Source organism: Megascapheus bottae, chromosome 6 (assembly GCF_031878675.1).
Source record: "Megascapheus bottae isolate mThoBot1 chromosome 6, mThoBot2.hap1, whole genome shotgun sequence".
NCBI classification, from domain to species: domain Eukaryota; kingdom Metazoa; phylum Chordata; class Mammalia; order Rodentia; family Geomyidae; genus Megascapheus; species Megascapheus bottae.
The window spans coordinates 5,695,956-5,710,737 of record NC_143514.1 but is presented as its reverse complement, the minus strand read 5'-3'; the positions used below and the strand labels follow the sequence as shown (position 1 = coordinate 5,710,737).

Below are 14,782 nucleotides of genomic sequence, written 5' to 3'. Positions count from 1 at the left end.
GGCTTCAAACTTTGATCCTCAGATATCGGCTTCCTGAGTAGCTTGGATGACAGGTGTGAGCTATCCGCATGCAGCTTAAGAAATTATTTTTAAGCAGAAAGAATACTGAAAATTGAGAAATGAACCCGTGTGCCCATAAACAAGGCTGAGGGTTTAGTCACATTAGTCAAAAAGGATTTATTTAGAAAAATAACATCATGTCAGTTAATTGGGAGTATGATCAGAAGCTTTCAAGAGTTCTATTCTGAATCTAATCCTTTGATTTGTCACAAATGCTTGGTGGCCCATGTGGGGCTTGACTAAAGCTGGTAGTAAAGTTTTAGAGACTGCCATTTTCAGAGCCAGTTATGTGTCAGATCACAGAACCCAGGTGGGGTTGGATGCTTAAGAGCTGAGTAGTATCTCTGTGACACCTGTGCAGCAATACAACTACACACCTGCACTGTTTCTAAATACTATGTACACGTGCTATGAATTAATCTGCCACCAACCTCTGGCATTACTACTGCATTCCTTCCTTCCTTCTTGCTTGCTTGCTTGCTTGTTTCCTTCCCCTCGCTTCATATTTATTTATTTATTTGTTTGTTTGTTTGTTTGTTTGTTTAATGTTGGACTTGAACTCAGGGCTCTGAAAGCCATCCCTCCACATAAGCCTCAGCTCTACTTTCAGCTTTTTGGTGGTTCATTGGAGAGAAGAGTCACATGGATTTTCATACCCAGACTGGCTTCAAACCTCATTCTTCAGATCTCAACCTCCTGAGTAGCTAGGATTATAGACGTGAGCCACCAGCACCCAGATCTTTGGTTGTGGGGAAATGACAAGAGTTAATGACTTTATGATACCCAGACAGCATTAGCCATTATTGATCCATTTACATTGTCCCAGGCCCTGTTTTGTTAAATGTTTTGTTGGCCTAAATGGTACAAACATATAATTCTATAAATCACCCCTAGCTAGGCAGCCATTACATGATTTATAAAGAAAATATTGTGATGGCTTTGATAACTAGGAAATAATTCCATCTAGTAGAAATGAATTTATGTGACAATTATAAGTCACAATATTTCTAGAGAGAAAAGAAGACATCATGACCCAGGAATAGATGTAGGAGATGGGTGGGAAATTGGGAGTTGGGTCTGACCTGGAGCTGACACTGTTAACTCCCGACTACTGCTGCTGAGAGGAAAACAAACAGGACTTAGGGATGTCTAAAGATCACAGTTGGACAGGCAGGCAGGAAATCCTTGTACAAAGACACTCAGTCACACACTAAGCAGGCTATCACTCCGGTTTTTATTTTTTCATTTTAAAACATGTAGAAGAGGCTGGGAGTTTGGCTAGTGGTAGAGTGCTTGCCTAGCATTCATGAAGACCCAGGTTCGATTCCTTGGTACCACATACATAGAAAAAAGCCAGAAGTGGCGCTGAGGCTCAAGTGGCAGAGCTCTAGCCTTGAGAAAGTCCAAGGACAGTGCTCAGGCCCTGAGCTCAAGCCCAGGACTGGCAACAAACAAACAAAAACATAGAAGGGCAGGGTATGGTGACTCATGCCTGTAATCCTGGCTACTCAGGACGTTGAGATCTGAGGACCAGGGTTGAAAGCCTGCCCAGGCACAAAAGGACCTGACGCTCTTATCTCCAATTAACTTCTAGAAAAACATGAAGTGTGGCTTAGCTCAAGGGTAGGGTGGTAGCCTTGAGCTGAACAGCTCAGGGGCAGAACCCAGGCTGAGTTCAAGCCTCATGACCCACAATAGAAAGATAGAAAGATAGATAGATAGATAGATAGATAGATAGATAGATAGATAGATAGATAGATAGATGTGTAGAAGACAACTTGAAGGAGACATGAAAATGAATGATCAAATCTAAAGTTCACAAATTCCCATTTGAGGAACATCTATAAGGTCTGCTTGAATTGGAGCATTTGAGAAATTAACATCAAGAGAATCCTCAAGAAAAATAACTGTATTTGGAAATTATTTCTGCCATTTTTTTTGCCAGTACTGGGATTTGAACTCAAGGCCTAGTGCTCCTGCTGGACCTTTTCAAAACCACCACTCTATCACTTGACCCACGCTCTATATCCAACTCTTTGCTAGTTAACTGGAGATAAGAATCTCAAAGGTATCAGTCTTGACTGGCTTTGAGATCTCAACCTGGTGAGTAGCTAACATTTTAGGCATATGCCACCAGTGCTCAGATGGAAGGGAGTTCTTTTGACTTTGGTCTTGTCCCCATTAAAAGTGTAAGTGATCTCATGTCCCTCTTGTAGCCTCTTTAATGACTTGACTTCTTCAAACTATGGTTTTTCTTTCAGCTCATCAAGGTGGCTTTGGAGAAAAGTCTAACAACTGTGGAGCCCCAGGACCTATCTCGCATCCCTCCTTCCCCATCAGAGATGGGCAGTAACAGGTGTTTACAGGAGGAAATTCTCCACCTGAGGGCTGAGGTCCACCAGCTCTTGGAGGAGAAGAGAAAAGTGGAGGGGGAACTCAAGGAGCTAAAGGCTCAGATTGAGGAAGCCGGATTTTCCTCTGTGGCCCACATCAGGTGAGATACTTCCCCAGGGCCAGGGAGCCCACTCTGATTCAACCTCACTATAGACAAGGCATTGGCCCACCTTACTTTTCCTTAGTCTGCATCCTAAGCATCATGCTTGAATGCTACAGATTCTTTACAGAAAAGTTAAGACTAATAGATAATATCACTGTTTTGTTTTCATAATTTGTTGGGTTTTTTTTTTGCCAGTCCTGGGCTTGGGCTCAGGGCTTGAGCACTGTCCTTGGACTTTCTCAAGGCTAGCACTCTACCACTTGAGCCTCAGCACCACTTCCCGCTTTTTTCTATATATGTGGTACCGAGGAATTGAACCCGGGTCTTCGTGATGCTAGGCAAGCACTCTACCACTAGGCCCCCATAATTCATTTTTAAATAAAGATTTTATTAACACTGAGTTTTTAAGTCATATTTCAAATGTCAAGCTTAACAGTATCCAAGAATGGGATCTATATATGCAATCACTGGCACATAAATTTAAGAACAAAATTAAAATTAAGCTGAGAGTTTTATGTTATAGATACATATTGATCTATATATTATGTCTATAGATTATTTATCCCATCAAAGATTTTTATGTCTATCCAGTTATATTTATATATCCAAAATCATGTCAATGACCTTGAGTACCTGAATACTGAGTCCTTGCTCTTGTACACAGTGAATGCCATTATCTTGTCTTTTGGCTATGTAGAAAACAAATGAATTCATTTTGTAGTAGGGCATCTGGATTTCCATTGCTTGGCTACTGTGAATAGTGCAGAATATTATTATCACTTTTGTTCTTCAAACAAGCCACGCTGGTCTTCATGTAACCATGCCTATTACCAGCCAACGGCTGGAGCCTGTAGTCCCAGCTACTCAGGAGGCTGAGATGTGATTCTTAAGTTCAAGATGAGCACAGGCATCCAAATCTGACTCTTTTCTCCAATGAACCAGTGAAAAAGCCAGAAGTAGAGGTGTGGCTCAAGTGCTAGAGGGCCAGCCTTCAGTGAAAAAGCTAAATGAGAGTGTGAGGCCCTGAGTTCAAACTCCAATGAAATACATACTGGAGTCTGTGGTACAGAGATGGCTTGCTCATCTTCGCTCTTGGTTTTCTCCTATATAAAAGAAGGAACTCATTCTAAGTGTACAAGCTGCTCTGACTCTATGGTGGGCTTGGATGTGGGCTAGAGGGGCTCGGGACTGTGGTCCAGGCTCTGGCCTGATTGTGCATCCCTGCAGGAACACCATGCTGAGCCTTTGCCTTGAGAACGCTGAGCTGAAAGAGCAGATGGGAGAAGCAATGTCTGACGGATGGGAGATTGAGGAAGACAGGGAGCCAGGCGAGGTGATGGGGCACACTGTGCCTGCTCAAGGGAGTCCGAATGAGAACAGCCTGCAGGCTGAGTTCAGACAGCTCCAGGGAAAACTGAAGAAAGCCCACAACATCATCAGTCTCCTCAAAGAACAGCTGCTGCTGAGCAACCAGGAAGGGAAGAGCGAATGCAGGGCAGCGCTGCTCGGGCCCCCAGCCAGAGAGACAGATGGCACTACCTCAGGCCTGGCTTGTCCACCTGGGAAACAGCAATGTCAAGAGCAGGAGCCTGTGGTGGCAAGATCTTCTCGAAGACCCCAGAGCCTCGATCTCGGGGCTACCCTTGCTGTGGATACCCACCAAGTAAGCCAGGGTGTGGGAGACAGGCACTGGAAGAGTGGAGAGTTTAGGGGTTGTTGTTGTTGTTGTTGTTGTTGTTATAAAGGTAATGTACACATAAGTGAGGTGAATAGCATATTGCTTTTTCGGACAATGTCACCTCTTCCCTCGTTCTTTCTCTCTCAGTTTTTCTCTCCCACCCCAACCACATATTATACAGTTAATTCCCAACATAGTATGTAGCCCATACCACTGCTGGATTTATACACTCAAGAGTTCTGGATTTACACACCCAAGAGTTCAGTGTTTTTATCTTAGATGACTCTGCCTTGGGGGGGTCTGAGGGTCAGAGGGTACTGAGGGAAGGGCACTTTTGCACCCCAAGTGGCACTCTGGTGATGAGAGGGCATCTGTGCAGTAGTTGGCATTTGCAACCTTACATCATGGGTCTTTTTCCTTCTTCTTTCCCTCTCCCTCTCTCTCCCCCCTCTCTTTCTCCTTCCCATCCTCTTTCTCCCTCCCTCTTTTCTTCCCTTTTTTTCATTCTTTCCTCCCACCCTTCCCTCCCTCCCTCTCTCCTTCCCTTCCTTCTTCCGTCCCACCCTCCCTTCCTTCTTTCCTTCCTTCCTTCCTTCATTTTTTTCTTCCTTTCTTCTTTTCTTTTTCTGGTATGCCAGTACCAGGGCTTGAACTTAAGGCCTAGCCATTATCACTTAGCTTTTTCACTCCAGGATGGTATTTTACCACTTGAGCCATACCCCCTCTAATGACTTTTTTTTACTGGTTAATTGGAAACCAGAGTCACAGAGTGACAGACTTTTCTGACTAAGCAGGCTTTGAATCTTGATCCTTGGATCTCTAAGTAGCTAAGATTACAGGGGTGTGCCACCATCACCCGGCTTGCATTGGGTTTTAAGGCAGCCCAGACAATGCTCTCTCCTTCTTACCATTGCTGTCTTCAACTGAGCTTATCCCAGGAATCTGTGCCTGGGTCTCAGAAACGGTTACTGGGCTTCCCCAATAAAAGGAAGAGGATGAGGAGTCAGTGAAACTGAGACTGCAGAGGATTCTTAGAGGACGTGGGTGGGGAGCGTGGGGAGCGATGTGTGGGGCTCCACTGCTGCCCTTCCTTTAACCACCATTTAACCTGAGGCTCTTCCACAGACTTGATCATCACTGAGCAGTAGGCTATAAATATGGCGATGAATAAAACATCCCCCAGCTCTCAGATATCGCCAGGTGGCATAAGTGCTTTGACAGTGAATGTGGTTGAGTTCCTAGAGGCAGGGGCTGTTCGTGTGTTGGGTGGTCTCTGATCTCTTTGTTATTAGCCCCACCAGTGTCAAGCCCAGGCCCCTGGGCCTCAGTCGGAATTTGGCCCAGCCATTTCCACCAAGCACTTGCGCTCCCAGCTGGCTCAGTGCCGACAGCGCTACCAAGATCTCCAGGAGAAGCTGCTGATCTCTGAAGCCACAGTCTTTGCCCAGGCGAACCAACTGGAGAAGTACAGAGTCCTGATCAGTAAGCACTGTAGCTCATCATGGCTGAGGTGCCTTCCTTCACTGGGACAAGTTGTATGTTCTACAGATTTTACTTCCCCAAGCTCAAAATAGTCCCGACCATACTTCTACAGCTATAGATGTGGATATTTTCCTTTAAGTTTCAGAGGGCAGGAAAGAATAAAGATGTTTGTTTGTTTGTTTCAGTTTTGTGCCAATCCCTAAGTTCAAACTCAGGCCCTGAACTTTTTCACTCATGGCTGGTGCTCTACCACTTGAGCCATTCTTCCATTTCTGGCTTTTTGGTGATTAATGGGAGATAAGCACCTCAGGGACTTTTTTTTCCCCCAGACTGTTTTTTGAACTGTGATCCTCTGTTTTCAGCCTCCTGAATAGCTAGGATTACAGGTGTGAGCTACTGGTGTTAGGCTGAAACAAGTTTTTAAAGTTACAGGGAGAATATAAAGAGGAAAAGAGTTAATGTCTAGATTAGCTGATTGCTGGAACATTCAGTTAACTCCCTTTCCACAGTGTAATTGTCTCTCTCCTATTTCTCTGGGCACCACAACTGATTTTTTTCCCTCAAAACATTATCATTACTGGTCTAGAATAAGCCCTGTCCCATGGAAGTTCTTGCTGTTTGCCCACATGACATGGAACTATTGAACACAGGAAATGTAGCCAGTGAAACCTGGAAATGTGCTTTTTTTCATTTCAGTTAGCTTAATACAAAATAGCCACAAGTAACTGAGTCTATGAGAGGGTGCAGGTCAGGTGTCCTGGGACTATAAATCAGTTCAGAGGCACCCACATGCTTCCCGAGTCTCTGGGGTCAGGGTACTTGTTAATCTTCCTGGGGCTGTCAGAGACGATAGCATAGGAATGTCACAGATATCTGCTCCCAGCTTGGTTATCAGAAATGAGATCCTGTAGCACAGGTACAGGCTGGGGGAGGAGCGTACAACTGACCACCAGACCCCCAAGGCCATGCACCTGACTTGATCACCTGTGGGGACACATGTGGAGCCCCCCCCCACCATCTGTTCTCAGCAGGTGAATCCCTGGTGAAGCAGGACAGCAAGCAGATCCAAGTGGACCTGCAGGACCTGGGCTATGAGACGTGCGGCCGCAGCGAGAATGAGGCTGAACGGGAAGAGACCACCAGCCCTGGTAAGGGCTGGGGTGTGGGGCAGAGGGAGCTTAACACTGGGTGTGGCAGGTCACGCCCACACTGGGTGGGTGGTGGGGCAGGGGGTGGCTCTGAGGGCAACAAAGTATGGAGGTCAGGAAGCCTGAAGAAGGCAGGCTGGTTCAAAATAAGTGTGGGTATGAGTTTCAACTTCTAAAATTTGCTTTCAGAATACTGCTGTTAAATGTGTGTGTATACACACAGACACACATATATACACAAGCATACATATCACACACATACACACACACACACATCCCATTAACTGTTATAGAGAAAATATTAAGGCCCACTTATTAAGAAAGAGACCATATGAATTTTGGGGTATTTGTAAACCATCAGTTTTTGTTTGTTTTATGCTATTCCAGGGGCTTAAACCCAGGGCGTGGGCTCTGTCCCTGAACTTTTGTGCTCAAGGCTAGAGCTCTATCACTTGAGCCAAAGCTCTACTTTGGCTGGTGGGAAATAGGAGTCCTATGAACTTTCCTGGCTTTAAACTATGATCCTTAGGTCTCAGCCTTCTGAGTAGCTTAGGGTTGCAGGGGCCGGGCCATAAGTTTTTGTTTTTTTAAAATTGTTTTTGCCTTGTCAAAGGCAAAGTTCCTACCTAGTTGAAGCTGAGGAGGAAAAACAACCCCCGCCTCCTCCCCCCCGCAGGCATGTAGTGCACAAGTTGGAATCATGAGGCCAAATTGCTTGCAAACTTCTCTGTGCCTCACATAAAATGGTCATAAAACAAACTGGGCACTGATGGCTCATGCCTGTCATCCCAGCTACTCAGGAGGCTGAGACCTGGAGGGTCAAGAGCCTAAGATAGCCAAGGCAGAAAACTCTGCAAGACTGAATCTCCAATTAACCAGCAAAAATGTGGAAGTGGAGGTCTGTCTCAAGTGGTAAAGTCTTGAGTGGAAAAAGCCAAGTGAGAATGTGAAGCCTTGAGTTCATCCCCAGTACTAGGGTGGAAAAATAAAATATATCAGGTCTCTGTTAATATCTTATTTAGGAGTCATCAGGATGGGTGAGAAAGCCAAAGGACAATGAAAATTTAAAGTCTGGCTCTCCTGTGGGCTAGTTTGAGTGATCTAGAAACTAGCTAGATTACTTCTCTCTAGTTTTTCTAATTTCCTTCAGAAAGACTTTCTGTCTCTTGCAGAGTGTGAGGAGCAAGACAGCCCTAGGGCCTTGGTGCTTCTGGAAGGACCAGGCTCTGAGCAGGGCCTAATGGGCCCTACATTGGCCAGCCCTTCTGCGAAGAGGCCTTTGGAGAGCAATCTAGGGAAGCAAGATCAGCTCCAGGCCTACGGAAAGTCAGAGGACATTGCTGTCCTACGAAAGGACATCAAGGATCTCAAAGGCCAGCTGCAAAATGCACACAAGGTCATCCAGAATCTCAGAAGCAGGGTCCGGTCGCTCTCGGTGACGAGCGACTACTCCTCCAGCCTGGAAAGACCGAGGAAACTGAGGGCAGTTGGCCCCTTCGAAGGCCCCTCGCCTCACAGTATCACCGATGAGGATGAGGGCTGGCTGTCTGATGGCACTGGGGCTTTCTATCCTCCTGGACTTCAAGCCCAAAAGGATCTGGAGAGTCTCATCAGGAGAGTGTCCCAACTGGAGGCTCAGCTTCCCAAAACTGAACTGGAGGGAAAGCTGGCTGAGTCAGCCTCGTGGCCTGGGTAAGGAGGGCACCAACTGGAACCTTCCTTGATTGATGATGCTTTAGATCTGTGTCGGGAAGATCGGGGCCAGACACTGGCCAGGGCAAGCACACAGGGTAAACACAGGGCACTTAGAGTGAACAGCCAATATATATGATTTTGATAAGACTAGATAGACTGCCTGAGTTTCAAAATGTATTACCGGTGTAACCTACTTGAGCCTGTTTGCTTACCTATTAAACAATGAGAACCCAATGTATATTTTAAATTTTTTATGTACTTATTATTTTATTTATTTAGTTATTGTCAGTTGTGCGGCTTGAACTGGTGGCCTGGGGCTCTGTCCCTGAGCTCTTTTGCTCAAGGCTAACACCCTCTCACTTGGACTCAAAGTGCCATTTCCAGTTCTCTGGTTGTTGATTGGAGATAAGACATTCTTGCCTAGGCTGGCTTTGAACTTTTATCCTTAGATCTCACTCTCCCTAGTTGATCCTTAGATCTCACTCTCCCGAGTTATTAGATTACATGTGTGAGCCACAAGTGCCTGGCTCCAACTCATATTTCTAAATGCCTCCTGGGAATGGGTTGTGTGGAATTTAGTCTGGGGGAGTTTGTTAGGTTGACTCTCACAAAAGTCTTTGAGGAAATCCCCATCACATGCCAGCCATTCTTTTTCATTCTCACTCTGTCCTCCTTTTGCCTTAGGAAATATGATTCCTTGATTCAGGATCAGGCCCGGGAACTTTCATACCTACGACAAAAAGTACGAGAAGGGAGAGGTCTTTGCTACCTCCTCACTCAGCATGGAAAAGATACCGTGAAGTCTTTTGAGGACCTGCTGAGAAGCAACGATATTGACTACTACCTGGGCCAGAGCTTCCGGGAGCAGCTTGCCCAAGGAAGTCAGCTGACCCACAGGCTCACTAGCAAACTCAGCACCAGTAAGTTGATCTTGGAGCTTTGAACTATTCCCCATCACTCCCAGAATCCCAGACTCAGGTGGCTACCATGCCTGCCCTCAGGGCCACTATTTCATCCCAGGATTCACTCTTCATATCCTTGCAGTACTGGCTGGTGTGTACAAGAGGTACACACAGGATTGGAGATGCCATGGTTACAGTTACACAGACTAAAGTGGGGCATGGGTGGCATCCTGCTATAATTCGAGCCCTCAGGAGCCTGAGGCAGAAAAATCATAAGTTTGAGCCAGTCTGGGCTCAAAAAGCATAAGCTATAGAGACTTCCTGACATATGGAAGATGACCTTAGGAGCAGAAACATCTAGTGCTAGGGAGGAGAAAGACAAATGAGACCCAGGACAGAATAGAGCTTTGTTAACAGTGAAAAGGGTAGACCAGATGCTGGTAGCTCATGCCTATCATGGTAGCCACTCAGGAGGCTGAGATCTGAGGATCACGATTCAAAGCCTGGCCAGGCAGACAAGTCTGTGAGACTCTTATCTCCAGTGAACCAGCAAAATGCAGCAACTGGAGGTGTGGCTTGAGTAGCAGAGTGCCAGCTAGCATTGAGCAAAAAGCTAAATGAAAGCATGAGGCCCTGAGTTCACACCCTAGTACTGGCATACACTGGCAAAAATGATATAATTTAAAGCCCTCAACATAATTAACTTGGATCACATGTCTTATGTCTGCATAGGCCCCTGTATTTGTAATGGATGAAGTGAAACCTGTTCAGTGTCTTACTTTTATTTTCTGAATATTTTTTTTTTTTTTGCAGAGGATCATAAGAATGAGAAAGAACAAGCTGGACTTGAACCACTGGCCCTCAGGTAATTCAGAAGAGAATTTGGTACAGGGATCAGACAGGGCCCAAGGGATCAAGAGCAGCTATACTAGTACAAAACAGGGATGGGGGTAAGGGTGAGGAGGAAAACACCAAATATAATGAATGAGTTCATTTATTCACTGAACACTTTGCTATTGTATAATCTTTTTCCTGCTTAACTCTATTGGCACATTAATTCTATGGGGCTTGGTAACCAGAAGTCAATGACATGTACAAGTGACCTAGGGTTTAAGTCTTTTTGTTCCCAGAATCCTTACCCAGTGTAGATATTTAGTGACCAGGGTAAGCTTTTCTTTTCTTTTGTACCAGTACTGGGGCTTGAACTCAGGGACCTTGCATTCTGTTTTGACTTTTTCACTCAAAGTTGGTATTCTACCACTTGAGCGACAGCTCCATTTCTGGTTTTTTTTGTTTGTTAATTGGAGATACAGTCTCACAGACTTTCCTGCATAAGCTGACTTTGAACTGTGATGCTCCCATGTCAGCCTCCCAGTAGCTAGGATTACAGGTATGAGCCACTGGAGCCTGGCTGGTGACCTTGATTTGTATCTCTGCCCACCAGGCTTAGCAAGGAGCTACAGGAGAAGGAGAAAGTCATTGAAGTCCTTCAGGCCAAGCTGGACGCTCAATCTTTCTCACCCCCCAGCAGCCACAACTTGTCAGACTCCCACCGCTCTGCCAGCAGTACCTCCTTCTTATCGGATGAGCTGGAAGCCTGCTCTGACATGGACGTAGCCAGCGAGTACACAAACTATGAAGAGAAGAAAGCTTCACCAGGCCACTCAGGTAGCCTCCACTGTGTGAGCGGTGCCATGTCTGTCTGGGTTGAGGCCTTCATAGGTCTACCTTGGTGTTTACCTGGCTGAACGTGGCTCTGAGACCAAGGGTCAGCTCCAGGCTCCCATATCTAGAGTCCTTGCTCTTCCTCCTGACTTTATGTGTGCTCTACCACCCTGGCCTCCACCAGCACACCCATGCTAGCCTCCCACGATGAACTGCAGCATAAAGGGAAAAGACAGTAGCAGAACTTGCTTGCTTCCCTCTGTCCCTCTGTCCCTCCCTCCGTCTCTTCCTCCCTCTGTTCCTCCCTTCCCTCTCATCTTCTTTCCTCCTTATTTCTTCTTTCTTATACTGGGGCTTGAACTCAGATCCTGGACACACCTGTCACTTAGGTTTTTTTGTTTGTTTGTTTTTGTTCAAGGCTAGCACTCCACCACTGGAACCATACCTTCATTTCTGGCTTTATGTTGATGAGATGGGTCTCACTGGTTTTTCCTGCCAATACTGGCTCTGATCCTTAGTTTCTTGAATAGCTATGATTACAGGCATGAGTCATTGTGCCCCCCCCCCCTTACTGAATGACTTTAGCAAATAGACATCCTTTTGTAAGATGGAATGTCCCATCTCTCCTTCAATAACCTTGCACTTACAATTCCTTCCCAGTGTCCCCTGAATATCTGTTGGTATCCACAGATGTTGCCAGTCATGCTGGGGCCATTAAAGAAATATTTCAGGGATGTTAGCTCCACTGTCACCCTTAGTTGTGTTGCCTCACTGAAGGAGCGATTTATAAGCAAGAAAATGAACACTGCAGGGCTTGTGCTTGGACACAAGCCCTGGGACAGCAAGACTGACTGTAACCCTGGCTCCCTGGGTAAATGTAAGGCTAGAGTTCCAGCTCTCTGTAGAACACCAAACATTTTCTTCCATTCGTGGGTTTTATAGATTCCATCCATCATTCAAGTCATCCTGCTGCACTGTCTTCTAAACCATCAACAACCAGTCCATCTCAAGGGGTTAAGGCCGGACCCACCAACAGCCCTATCAGCTTGTCAACTCTCTACAGCCCCCCACAGGAGGCCAGCCAGGCTCATCCAGGTATGCACCAGCCAGCTGGGCACGCAGCTTCTCTCTCCTCAGTGCCCTATTGGATTTCCCTTAAGGGACAGAGGTCTGGATTGCTAGAAGTCTATGTATTTCACATTCCAGACAAAATCAAGATATCATCTCATTCACTATTTGTGTTTGATTTTGAAAAAATGTTTTAGAAAGGAAATAATTCACAACAGTCTGATCTGCATGCAAAGTTTTGACCTAAAGTTGGCTAGTTATAATAATAACTATTTTTGGTGCCCATAATGGGTTTAAACTGAAGATCTCATACTTCCTTTGGCTTTTTCTTTTCTTTTCTTTTCCTCTCTCCCTCCCTCCCTCCCCCCTCTCTCTCTTCCTTCCTTCCTTCCTTCCTTCTCTGGGTCATGGGACTTGAATTCTGGGCCTGGGCACTGTCCCTGAGCTCTTCAGCTCAAGGCTACCACCGTACCCTTGGATCACAGTACCACTTCCAGTTTTCTGTTGGTTAATTGGGGATAAGAGGCTCACAGTCTTTCGTGCCTAGGCTGGCTTTGAACCATGGTCCTCAGAGCTCAGACTCCTGAGTAGCTAGGATCAGTTGTGAGCCCCCACACTGGCCCCTTTGGCTTTTTCACTCAGGGCTGACCACCCCTTGGGTGGCAGTTCCACTTCCACCTTTTTGCTGATCAATTGGAGATAAGAGTTTGGATGATTTGTCTTCCCAGGCTGGCTTCAAAGTGTGATCCTCGGATCTCAGCCTCCACAGTATCTAGGTTGTAGGCACAATGCGTCTTAGAAGGGAGTCAACCTTCTGGTTACAGCAGTGTTGATTTCTCAGGGCTCCCTGCCCTGCAGCTTCTTTTATGCAAGAAGAAAATTCAAACATTGGGTCTTCCCTAGGCAGGGACCTGTCTATATAAATAGTCCTGTCTATATAAATGCAAGACTAAGATTACCTAGGAAGGAATTTTAGAATGTAAATTTCCAAGTTCTACTCCCACAGTTTATCATCCTGTAGGGCTGCATTAAGGCCTAAAGAATGTGCTTGTGTTAAGAGTTGTCTAGCTGGGCATGGTGGTGCATGTAAGACAAAAGAAGCTTGGGTTTAAGACCAGTCTGGTATCTATATAGCAAATTGGTGGAAAGCCTGGATCAAAAGGGTTTTCCTTAAGCGATTTCAATGCTCTGGTGGGATTGTAGGCCATTGTGTCTTGGTCAGGCATCTTCTCCCACATCTGTTTTTTTTTCTTTTTGCCTTTTTAGTGCCAGTACTGGAGCTTGAACTCAAAGCACCACTCTCTGATTTGGCTTTTTCCATATATTTTTTATTGTAATTAATAGAAGGGTTACATTATATTCACCAGATAGAAAGTGCATTACTTCACAAACATTGATACCTCTCTCATTGACTTGGCTTTTTTGTTCAAGGCTGATGCTTTGCCACTTGAGCCACACTTCCATTTCCAGCTTTTTTTGTTGTTGATTATTTGGAGATAAGAATCTCTGGAATTTGTCTGCTCCAGTTGGTTTCCAGCACATCTGCTTTTCGTCTGGCAAATGAATATACTGATTTGTGTTTCTGACATTTATTTCCGTCGGAGTCCCACATGACATCTATTCTCCCCTCCCACTGGATGAGCCCGGACACTTTCTGAGGAGGAGTGCTGGGTGGAGCCAGAGTCTTGTCCCCAGGACCACAGCACCACAAGAGTGGGACACAGCCATCCTGACCCTGGGCCAGCTCAGGCATGCCACCTTGCTTTCTGCATCCAGTTGCTCCCAAGATATGTATGGGATGGCCCTGGCAGAGTTAGAGAGGAAAGGCCAGCCAGACTCACTTCTCTAAAGAAAAGATCACTCTAGGCCAACATTACCTTCCCCTTCTCAATCCTTCCCTATGCATTTCCTTCTCTCCCTTCTCTCTAATGATGTCTCATCTCTCCCTCATTTTCTGTTTCCAGGCTTCCATTTCACCTCCATCCCCCACCTCCCACAGGCACCATTGCCCCCAGCTCCACTGGGCTTCTTGCCTCTCAGCCCCCCTGGTCCTCCCCTTCTTGGTTGCTGTGAGACACCCAGGGTGTCCTTGGCTGAAGCTCAACAGGAGCTGCAGATGTTACAGAAGCAGCTGGGAGAAAGTGAGCACTTCTGCCGTGTGTGTGTGTGTGTGTGTGTGTGTGTGTGTGTGTGTGTGCGTGCACAAGCGCACGGTAGTGCACGATGTGTGGCTCTGCATGGCATTGGCTTGATGAGAGCTGGAATAAACTCCAGGGGCATGGTCCAGCTGGAAGGGAAAGCACTGTTCGCTTTCTCTTAACTGTATTTACTGTCATCTTCCTGGTATGTGTGTGTGTGGGGTCCCTATACTGGAACTTGAACTCAGGGCCAAAGTGTTGTCCCTTAGCTTTTTCCACAAAAGTCTGGTACTTTGCCATTTGAGCCACAGATCTACTTCTGGATTCTTTTTTTCTTTTTAGTCATGGGGCTTGAATTCTGGGCCTGGGTGTTGTCCTTGAGCTCTTCAGCTCAAGGCTAGTGCCCTACCACATTGAGCCATAGTGCCACTTCTGGTTTTCTGGTGGTT

At 46.0% G+C, this 14,782-nt stretch overlaps 1 protein-coding gene across 1 annotated transcript in view; it reads left to right on the top strand.

The window, feature by feature from the left end:
* Pde4dip (phosphodiesterase 4D interacting protein) overlaps window positions 1-14,782 on the top strand; it is a 138,773-nt gene that overhangs the window by 110,186 nt on the left and 13,805 nt on the right. The window contains exons 26-35 of the mRNA XM_090334170.1: window positions 2,322-2,554; window positions 3,785-4,220; window positions 5,528-5,717; window positions 6,749-6,865; window positions 8,038-8,557; window positions 9,245-9,480; window positions 10,276-10,327; window positions 10,907-11,130; window positions 12,070-12,222; window positions 14,160-14,336. Of these exons, the coding sequence (XP_090190296.1) occupies window positions 2,322-2,554; window positions 3,785-4,220; window positions 5,528-5,717; window positions 6,749-6,865; window positions 8,038-8,557; window positions 9,245-9,480; window positions 10,276-10,327; window positions 10,907-11,130; window positions 12,070-12,222; window positions 14,160-14,336 (2,338 nt within the window). The remainder of the gene's footprint in view (window positions 1-2,321; window positions 2,555-3,784; window positions 4,221-5,527; window positions 5,718-6,748; window positions 6,866-8,037; window positions 8,558-9,244; window positions 9,481-10,275; window positions 10,328-10,906; window positions 11,131-12,069; window positions 12,223-14,159; window positions 14,337-14,782) is intronic.